The sequence below is a fragment of the Carettochelys insculpta genome, chromosome 16, assembly GCF_033958435.1.
Source record: "Carettochelys insculpta isolate YL-2023 chromosome 16, ASM3395843v1, whole genome shotgun sequence".
NCBI classification, from domain to species: Eukaryota; Metazoa; Chordata; order Testudines; family Carettochelyidae; genus Carettochelys; species Carettochelys insculpta.
In genome coordinates this window covers 14,959,098-14,970,330 of record NC_134152.1, presented here as the reverse complement: position 1 = coordinate 14,970,330, position 11,233 = coordinate 14,959,098, and the positions used below count along the sequence as shown (strand labels likewise).

At 46.0% G+C, this 11,233-nt stretch overlaps 1 protein-coding gene across 1 annotated transcript in view; it reads left to right on the top strand.

Annotated features, from left to right (window-relative positions):
• LOC142021855 (uncharacterized) overlaps positions 1–11,233 on the top strand; it is a 193,366-nt gene that overhangs the window by 158,075 nt on the left and 24,058 nt on the right. The window contains exons 60-62 of the mRNA XM_075011106.1: positions 208–373; positions 4,324–4,508; positions 6,037–6,129. Coding sequence (XP_074867207.1) covers positions 208–373; positions 4,324–4,508; positions 6,037–6,129 — 444 coding nt within the window. The remainder of the gene's footprint in view (positions 1–207; positions 374–4,323; positions 4,509–6,036; positions 6,130–11,233) is intronic.

Genomic DNA, 11,233 nt, shown 5'->3' with positions numbered 1-11,233 from the left:
ATCAGATAGTTCTGTCTTGTCCTATTACTTGAGCTTTTCAACACAGGATCCCTCTTGTATGTAAACCTCAGGCATTAAAAATTATCGCTAGTGTCATCCGTTCTCACGTAGAATCCAGTGTCATTCCAACAACCTCACTGAATGTTGCTTCATTTGTTCTTTGCCATGGCTCTGCATCAGTCTATTTTTTTTTTCTTATGAATGCAGCTAAAAGCCTCTGAAGATATTTGGCTGGGCCTGACAGGAGCTGCTGCTTCCTCAGCTTTTCACAGCCAAGTCCTGATAGAGGGAAGGATTGATGGAAAAGAGAAAGTAAAAGTAACTGCTTCCAAAGGAAAGGAGGGTCATCAGTATTACATGGGCTATGTCAGAGGTAAGGGACTGCCATTTATAACAAATGTGCTGAGAGTGACAGGCAGAGGCCTTTCACACAGGAGAGGAACGTGTGCCAGCTCAGTCCCATTTTTCTTGCCATTCAGACACAGCCCTTGAGCCTAGCAACAACAGTGCCAATTATGGTAGGCTGGTCACTGCATGGATATTGTATACTGAGCCCACCAACCCATTTCACAAAGGCTGGGTTGTAGTGACTTGTGAATAATCGCCAATCAAGTCTGGATTTGCATAGGTGGTGATGTAATTGAAAAGCTCGCTCCTATCAGCTGATAGGAATAAGGGGATTTTGAAGTCTGTGGGGTTCTTTTGAAATGTAGCTGAGCTGCACGTGATTAAAACGCTGCACTTTCAACGCACCATGGCTGGCAGCATGCTAATGAGGCACTGAATATTCATTTCAGTGCCTCATTAGTATCCTCCGATTTGGCTATTAGCATGGCCCTTTTGAAATTTTAGCCAAGTGTGGCCACAGCCTTAGTGTATGGCTACACAGCAGCCTAAAATAAGCTATTCCAGAAGAGTTGCTTTCAAAATAATGCTGCTATACACATAATGCATTTTGAAATCACCCTCAGCTATTTCAAAATACAGCATTTACACACAATAATGTGTATTTTGAAATAGAGCCATTGAATACACTATGGCTTATTTTGAAATAGAGACTGTTCCCTGTCTACACAGCACCTATTTCAAAGTAGGCCAGTGGTGTCCGGTAATAATTCTAGGATCTCCACACTGGTGGTGGTTGCATAATAACAGAGAGATAGCCATGCTAGTCTATATACTATCAAAACAAAAAAAGCAGTCAAGTAGCACTTTAAAGATTAACAAAATAATTTATTAGGTGATGAGCTTTCATGGGACAGACCCACTTCTTCAGACCAGAGCCACACCAGAACAGACTCAATATTTAAGGCACGGAGAACCAAAAAAGTAATCAAGGTTGACAAATCAGAAAAAAATTATCAAGGTGAGCAAATCAGAGAGTATAGGAGCAGCGGGGAGGGGGGCCAAGAACTAGATTAAGCCAAGTATGCAAAAGAGCCCCTATAATGACCCAGAAAATGCACATCTCAGTTCAAACCACATGTTAATGTATTGAATTTGAATATAAAAGAGAGTTCAGAAGCCTCTCTTTGCAGACTGTTGTGAAAATTCTTCATTAAGACGCAAACTTTTAAGTCATTAACAGAATGGCCCACTCCATTAAAATGTTGACCTACCGATTTGTGAATCAGGAGTGTTCTTATGTCTGTTTTGTGTGCATTAATTCTTTATCTGAGAGACTTAGAAGTCTGTCCAATATACAAAGCATCTGGGCATTGTTGGCACATGATGGCATATATGAAGTTAGTTGAGGAACATGAGAATGTGCCCGTGATTCTGTGAATAACCTGGTTAGGTCCAGTGGTGGTATCTCCAGAATAGATATATGGACAAAGCTGGCAATGGACTTTGTTGCAAGGAAAAGTTCCAGGACTGGTGTTCCTGCAATATAGACTGTGGTTGTGGGTGAGAATCCTCATAAGGTTGGGAGGTTGTCCGTAGGAGAGAACAGGCCTGTCACCCAGAGCCTTCTGGAGTGTGGCATCCTGATTAAGGATAGGTTGTAGGTCTTTAATCATGCATTGCAGTGGTTTGAGTTGGGGGCTGTAGTTGATGACCAGTGGTGTTCTGTTCTTGGCTTTTTCGAGCCTATCTTGGAGTAGCTGGTCTCTGGGTATTCGTCTGGCCCTGTCCATTTGTTTTTTCATTTCTCCTGGTGGGTAATTCAGGTTTATGTATATTTGGTAGAGATCTTGTAGTTTTCGGTCTCTGTCAGTAAGATCAGAGCAAATGCAATTGTACCTAAGGGCTTGACTGTAACCAATGGATCTAGTTATGTGTGCAGGATGGAAGCTAGAAGGGTGTAGGTAAATATAGTGATCAGTGGGTTTCCGGTAGGGTGTGATACCAATCAGACCATCCTAACTGGTACTGTAGTGTCCAGGAAATGTATCTCTTGCGTGGAGTAATCGAGGCATAAGTTGATGGTGGGGTGCAGGTAGTTAAAGTCTCTGTGGAATTCTTCTAGAGTCTCTGTACCATGGGTCCAAATCATAAAGATGCCATCAATGTATCTTAAGCAGAGGAGGGGTAAGAGGGGACGAGAGCTGAGGAATTGTTGTTCCAGGTCAGCCATAAATATATTAGCATATTGTGGGGCCATGCGGGTGCCCATAGCAGTTCCACTAATCTGGAGGTATAAATTGTCCCCAAATCGGAAAAAATTGTGGGTGAGAACAAAGTTACAGAGGTCAGACACCAGATTGTCTTTGGTGACATCAGGGATGGTATTTCTGATCGCTTGTAATCCATCTTCGTGTGGAATATTAGTGTACAGAGCCTCTACATCCATGGTGGCAAGGATGGCATTGTCAGGATTTGCTCACCTTGATCATTTTTGTTTGATTTGTCAACCTGGATTACTGTTTTTGGTTCTCTGTGCCTTGAATATTGAGTCTGTTCTCATGTGGCTATGGTCTGAAGAAGTGGATCTGTCCCACGGAAGCTCATCACCTAATAAATTATTTTGTTAGTCTTTAAAGTGCTACTGGACTGCTCTTTGTTTCGGTGGTGGCTGTCCTTCCATATACACCACACCCCACCTCCAAATAAATGCCCTCCCCTGCCCCAGAGCCAAGCTCCTCCAGTACCCCCTACAAATAAATACCCTCCCCTAGAGCCAGGCACCGCCCCCCTACCCCGCTATGTGCAGTAACTCACCAGAGCTGCTGTGCCAGAACTGAAGCCACACTACGTGTGCACTGGAGCCAGAGTCACACCAGGTGGCCACACTAGTGGTGTGCCAGAGCCAGAGCTGCACCAGGGCCTCAGGCTGTGCTGGAATCAGAGCAACAGTGACAGGGCACCCAAGCCATGCCGGACTCATGGTGGCAGGGGGCCTGAGCCACAGCGAGCCTGGAGCCATGGCAGGGCCCAAGCCGCGGCTTCAGGAGCTGCCGCTGCTGCAGCCATGAGCTGAGGCACATGCGTGGAGTGGGTGGGGACACTCATGTGTGGCCCTGAGGAGCCACATTTAAAGGCACCGCATGAGGCTCCAAAGCATTATTTGCCACAACACACTGTTCGCCATATGTGGCAAGTGGCCAACATATTGTACGCTGCAGAAATAGGCGCTATTCCTCATGGAATGGGGATTACCAATTTTGAAATAAGCCCACCAGTATTTTGAAATTATTAGCAGTCGCATTGCGTAGATGCTCGCAAAGTTATTTCAGAATAGGGGCTGTTAATGGAGAAACAACTTTGCTGTGTAGATATACCCTAATTTTCCTCTTGCTTATACTAAGCTTAATGTGCAAATCAAGGGTTGATAGCAATGGCTTGGCTCAGAAACTGCGCAGGTAGGTGCTGTGGGAAATGCCTGCAAAATCCATGCAACATCTCCATCCTCCACCTGTGGGATTCTCTTGAATAGAAATTACTCAGTGTGTGAACCTGCTGCATTTAGCCTTTCAGTGTGGGTTGATGAGCGAGCAGACTGCCCAACACATTTTCTTTTGGGCCCTAAGCAGAATTCGAATGAGTCTCCAGGAGTGAAAGACTATGGAAATCAAAGAGAGAGAGGTACCTCTGAGTCACTGCGGAGCTCTGAGAGGAGAAAGGCACCTTATTATGTTCGTTCATTGCTTCAAAGAGCCTGCGCACGCTTACTGTAACATATATACAAGTTACACAAAGGCAAAAACCAAAATAATGAAGCCAATTTGATGTTTCTCCTGCTTAGTCCTTTTTTCTCTCTTCAAACATGTAGCCCTCTAGAACTGCACAAACACCATTCTAACTCATTGTAAAGCTGTCTTTAAAACAGCAATGCCTGTCAATGTTGTCTGTGCAAACGAGTATCTCCTTTCACTCTCCCAGGAGACTTGGAGGAAGGAGTAGAGCTTACGGCACGTACTGATGGACAACAGATGGCTACCATTAATACCTATCTCCTCATTAATGGTGTAAGACAAGACAGAATGGGACAATTGACCTTAATGGCTGTTAACCAGAGCTTGAATTTGGTGGCTCATGGATGTGGAGATCCAATAGTTAAAATCGAGGTGAGACGTCTTCAGCAGCAGTTGTTGGGAATGCAGCATTTCAGGATACAGAATATCTTCCTTAAACTCATCACACTAGTGTAACATCCTCCAGAAGGGTTTCACTTGTGGATTGTATCTAATAACTTAGCACATTAGAGATGTTTGGGATTCGCCCCTGAGAACAATGTAATTGTTACCATAACACCAACAGACCCAGACTGTTGACAGAGAACCTGTGTCCATACCAGCTAAAGCCTTGTGCTCTACTACCTAAGCTAAAGGCTAGTTGGCTGTCAGCCCAGGCTGTAGAGCAGAGACTTCACTCTCTCTAATACATGGTCTCAGTGCCTCTGGGGTTACATGACCATTTTTATATCTGGGATAAGTCAACATTTGGGTGAGTCTTGCAAACAGTGGACTTGGAAAGATCAGCCATTCCTAGAGCTCAAAAGTCAGGATGCTGTCTCAGCACAGAAATCCTGCAGGGATCAATGGGAGCTCTGTGCACATACCACAGGGAGACTATCGAGCATGGGTAACAGTGTTAGGCTGTGGCCACATTAGCCCCCCTTTTGGAGGGCTATGGTAATGTGGCACTTCAGAATATGCTAATGAGACACTGCCAAGAATATGCAGTGCCTCGTTAGCATAATGACGGCCACGTGCACTTCAAAACCCCCATGATTTCGAAAGCGCCTTCTTCCCAAAACTAGATGGGATCACTTTGTGTTAGGTACAAACGTTAGAAGAAACAGGTGCTGCCCCAAGAAGCTGGTACATTACCTAGAAGAGAGTGAGACAGAGCAGCAGGGAGAGGGAAGCAATTCCCTGATGTTACCTAGCATAAAACCCAGTGCTGAGCCTGTGAATGCCCGGAAGGGCGTCATGGGAGTGCTGAAAGCAGAAAAGACTTCAGACAGCTGTAGGATTGCAAAATTCTCCTGTTTGCTCACTAGCCCAGGCTGCACCCTTTGGGGCTCATCTACACAAGCCCCCTCCTTTGAAGGGGATGTGTAAATGAGCCTGGTTGGTGAATAGCAATGAGGTACTATGCTGCATATGCAGCACCTCATTAGCATAATTCTGACCAGGAGAACTTCGAAGTTGCTAATTTTGAAGCTCTGGCAAGCTGTGTATCTGCTGGTGCTTCAAAGTACCCACACAACTTCAAAGTTCCCTTACTCCCAAAAACATTTTGGGAGTAAGGAAACTTCGAAGCTGCATGCGTACTTCAAAGTGCCTGCGGCTATATGGCTTGCCGGTGCTTCTAAGTTAGCAACTTTGAAATTTATATGGTGAGAATTATGCTAATGAGGTGCTGCATGTGCAGCACTGCACCTCATTGCTATTCACTGATTGGGCTCATTTACATGCCCCCTTCAAAGGAGGGGGCTAGTGTAGACAAGCCCTTGGAGAAATATGCATCTTGTTTTCCCATGAGGTGTTTAACCACCAGGGACCTCTGCTACAGTTTGACTAGATTCTTAATCTAGTTAGCATAAGTGGCTCCTAAATCATAAAATCCTCATATTTCCTATTTTCACAGAATAAATTTAATGAAATTGGGTCCCACCTTAAAGCCAAACTCATGGAGAAGATCACGAAGTTTGATGAAGCTGTTTGGAAATTCAGGAGATCAGTAAGTAATTAGCATGAACAATTGGATTAAAGCTGGTAAACATCGTGGAAATGGCCAAATCACCTCATGCAGGATGGTCCCATGCTGTCCTGCAGTATACCCGAAAGCACTATGGAATATTGCAAAAGAAGCATCTTTGCTATTCTCTGGAAAGGAGCCATTTGGGGGTGAAATCCAGATCAGTGTGGGGTTATCTCACCACCTACCTTGCAACCTTGAGTGCACAGTGCTTTGCAACCACAGCGCTTTGCTGGTGTAGCTCCCAAGGTGGGCCACTCACAAACAACCTAACACCATACAGGAAACAGCCTGAGGGTGCCTATATAGCTGTAGTCCTGGACCAATAGCTCTGACCCCAGTAGCCTGCCAGAAGCACTCCAATCATAGTCTGACATCCACCAGTCTTGGGTACTACTTGCAGGATGATACCAACACACTCCCAGTCCCAGATTGTCCCAACAATGCGAGTTCTGCACAATCCAGCCCTCTCCTGGGCAATTCAGCTATTTGATGTCCATTGCCCCCATTGGTCACTATCCAACAGTTTGCTCTTCTAACAATTCAGTTGAAACATGACTCTGGATTAGGTTTATATAAAACAAAAGAAATTATTGAATTATAAAGAGAGAGGTGTTAAGTGAATACAAGTACAAAGGGTTAAAGTGAAAATGGTCAAACACAGCAATCAAGAGAGAACATTTTTTGGCAACTAAAACTTAAACCAGGCTAGGCTCAGAGTAAAATCCCTGCCACATGTTCCCAGCAAATTTTCATGGCAAGTTGTTCCCCAAGTCAGTAGTCTGGTTCCTTTGTCATATCTGGTGGGAGAGAAAGAGAGAGGGACCACTTGGCAGTGTTCCCCGTATGCTGGGCACCTGTGCGGCTGCCCAGGAGAGGTTCAAATACCGCCTGCCAATTAGCAGAGCTCCCACAGGTAGGTGTCGTTTTTATTGGCAGTGCACATTCACACATGCTGCAGCACACATAAAAATGTATTCCACCCATGGATTGAAAATATCCTCACATGGAAGGAAAAGATTAGAGGGAACATTGCTACCTGGCATGTTTTTGCCTATCACTTTTATCACTTTTATATCACTTGAAATGCATTTTCCTGTGGGTTATCCTTAGGTTTACATAAATTGCCTTCTCACTGTGAAGAACAAGGCTACATCTACGCTTTGAGATAGATTCACATTTAAGGTGGTTAGCTCAATATTAAAACATCACTGTCTTCACTGTAAACACCATTCACTTGAATTAGAGGGCACTAATATTGATATCATAATATCATCAGAACCTGCTGGATGTAGCGTCAAGGCCAGTGTGGAAGTGCCATGTCTTAAAATAGAATTTGTTAGCCTCCAGAAGTGTCCCACATGCATCCCACAAAGCTACTTGGTTACCTGCCAGGTATGGCTGCTTCCTTCTCTGCTGCTTTCCAGGTGCACAGGAAGGAGGTCACAGGAAGCCCACGAATTTGAATTTTAATTCATCAGCACCCAGGCCTGGAAATACAAAGGGTGCCCATAATGAAAAATTTCTTTTACCCGTTGCATCACACTGCATCGGTAGCCATCACATCATTAGCCTTCTCCTTCAATCATGAGCACTCATGTTAGAGATCTGCCTAGTAGTTCTCTGTCTTGCAAGAGAGCTCCGGTGTGGAGCAATCAGGAGATTATGGATCTTCTTGCATTTTGGAGAGAGGACTCAGTAGTGAGCACACTTCAGGTGTCCAAGAGAAATATGAACATATACGATAAGATCTCGCAAATGATGGTTGCCAGAGGTTACTCCTGTGAATCTATGCAATGCCGGGTGAAGGTGAAAGAACTCTGGCAGGCCTATCACAGAGGCCGGGAAGACACACGGCAGTCTGGGTCATCACCAAAGACCTGCTGCTATTATGAACAGCTGCACATGCTTCTTGAGAGGGAGGGACCCCACCATGTCACCCACTCTTCATTGCTACCATTCTGGAGGCCCTGGTCTAGAGTCTGGGGTGAGCTGAGAGGATCTGTGTGTCCAGGAGGAAGAGGCCAATGGAGAGGGGCATCAGGGCAACCAGCAGGGACCAGAAGAAGTGCTTCTCAACAGCCTTCTAGGCCAGTACCCTCTATGCCAGTCCCTGAGCCCCCAGGACAAATCTGTTCTGGTGAGTATTTTTTTCTGAATAGTAGAAGTGGGTTGTGGGTGGGTATAGGTATAGGTATGGCTATGGTATTGGCACTGGATCTGTGCCCCTGAGAACAGCACGTTAGTGTTTCTGGGAATGGAGCACTTCTCCTTTTTGGAGACCTCAAAGGCCTCATTCAGACATTCTTGGATTTTTTGCACCAGGTTTTTGAGCAGGTTCAACTTATTGCACATTTTGCCATGCCAGGCAACCAGACAGCAGTCTGGTGTCATGGTGCCACACAGCATTTTGGAAAATTTTACAGGCATGTGGTCACACAGGATGAGTAACTCTTCTTTGTCAATATTGGTTAGTTTTAGGAGGTTAATGTCTTCTTTGACATCCCAAAGAAGCACAGGAATTTGGATTGGATTTTTTTTTGCAATGGTTCTTGCCCTTTTACATTTGCCTGGAGCGCATTGCAGCACTTTGTACACTCCATCTCCCCATCTCTGTGTGGGTTTCAGGCTCTCCGGGTCTTCCCCCCTCCCAATTCCCTTTCCCCCTGCATTTTTTTTTTCACTTTACAGGGATCCCTCCACACCCAGCTGTCCATGCAGCTGGAATTGAACCCTTCTCCTCCCTGCCCCCTTGCCACGTGGCTGCCAGGTTTTGCAGACCCTGCCATCGCAAACCAGCTTGTGCAGCGCGGGTGGTTTTGCTGTCCTTTACATGGCCTTTTTCCCTGATGAGGGCTGCTCTGGTGGCTACCAAGAAACTTTTTTACCCCAACCCGGCAGATGGCTGGAAACCCACCACTCCCTCTGGCATTTTTTTTTCTATGTGCAGGGATCTCTCAGAACTCAGCTATGCGTGCATCTGGAATCAAACCCTTCCCCTCCATCCACCCTTGCAATGCAGCTTCTGGTCTCTGTGGGCTTTGTTCTTTGCAGCAGATTGTTCCAGGAATGGCCGAAAAAAAACTTTTTCCCCTGCTCCAGGACACCGGACAGTTTCCCCTTCTTTGCATCCTTCCCCTACCCCAGAAAGTGGACAACAGCTTACCATGTCCACAACAAAATGTTCTGGATAAATGATGGTAAATGATGGCTTCTGCAGTGCATGCTTGGAATCCCATCCTTAATAAGCCCTGAGCAGCCTTGCAAAAAGAAGCTTTCCCTGACAGTAGAGGCAGAGACCCAGTCATTCCATGAGTAAGTACTTAGAAGGAATTGTATCTCAATTTTAACCTTCATTGTCCAGCTGTCATGCCCAGCGTGGGAGACAGGACAAGGAAGAGAAAAAGGTGCAAGCAGGATCTCATCCTGCAGTACATGGAGCAGTCTGAAGCAGAAACCAGTGGCATGTAAAGGGAGAAAGCACAGTGGCAGCAGAGTGTGCTTGACTTCCAGAGAGAGCAAGTGGCAAACCAGAGGGAGGATGTAGCAAAGCTCATAATGGCAGTGAGCAACCAAACAGAGGTCCTACACTCCATGCTGGAGCTGCAGAGAGGCTCCCAACACAGCAGTTGGGAGTCGTCTGAAGACAGGTCATCCAGTCCCCCCATCATCGCAGTCCCTGAAAGCAGGGAGGGAGGGCAAGGACAGTCTTCCACCTTAGTGCCAAGGTCCACTGCAAAAGGCTATTCCATCACCCTTGACAATGCTTCTTTTCCCCGCCACTTAAACCTCTCCCCCCCCACCAAATAAACATATTCTTTTGAGCTCAGTGTGATTTTTTTTTTTGGCATGCATGAGTGATAGGGTGCAAAAATCATTGTGGGGAACTGTGCAGGGGTGGAGAGGGCCAATAGTACAGGTGCCCACCACTACACCAAGGTCCACAGAGGACTCGTGGCAGAGGCACCTAGGAGGGAGGTGGAGAGGGCCAATAGCACAGGTGCCTGCTGCTACTTCAAGGTCTGCAGAAGACTTGTGGCAGAGGCACCCAAGAGAGGTTGGACAGGCCCAATAACACAGCTGCCTTTGATTTCGGAAAAAAACTCTCCCTCCACATCCATTCTTCTGCCTGCAACTTAACCCCTCCCACCAAGTAAAAGCATTCTTTCTGTGTAAGACACAGTCTGATTTATTGGTTCACATTTGGAGGGGAGCACAAATCAGTTTGGTGAGTGGTAGTTAGTTGTTATTACAACAGGGAAATACATTGCTATCATGTGTGTGGCAGATCATTTATGAAGCTATGTTTTAAATCATCCCTGACGGCTGCTGCCTCTGCATGGTTGTTGGTGAAGGGCCGTGTAGGCAGCTGCAAGTGAGCCCTGCCCATGGCCTCAGGAATGGTGTTCCAGACAGTCAGGAAATTCTCCCAGCTGGATTCACAAATGTTATGCAAAATAATGCACACTGTAATCACAGTTGGGACATTAGTTTCATAAAAGTCCAAATGAGACAATAGGCATCTGAACCTTGCTTTTAAACAGCCAAAGGCACATTCAACCACCATTCTGCACCTGCTGAGTCTGACATTGAAGTTTTCCTTGCTGGGGTCCAGGGCTCCTGTGCCGGGTCTGATCAGTCAAGGGAGCACAGCATAAGCAGGGTCACCCAATATCACAATAGGCATCTCCATGTTGCCAATCTTGATTTTCTAGTCTGGAGAAAAAAGTCCCATCCATGAGCTTTCTGTACAGACCAGAATTTCTGAAGATGCACACATCATGACCCTTCCCTGACCATCCCACTTTGTTGCTGGTGAAATGACCTTTGTGATCTAGCAAAGCCTGCAAAACCATGGAGAAGTAACCCTTTCTGTTTATGTATTCACAGGCCAGGTGGGCTGGGGTCATGAAGGGATGTGTGCACTATCTATTGCCCCACTGCAGTTAGGAAATGCCTGGCTAACAAAGCCATCCACTATGGCCTGTACATCTCCCAGGGTCATGATCTTCCTGAGGAGATGCCAACAGATTGCATTGGTTACCTGCATCACCATGGCCCCCACTGTAGATCTGCCCACACTGAA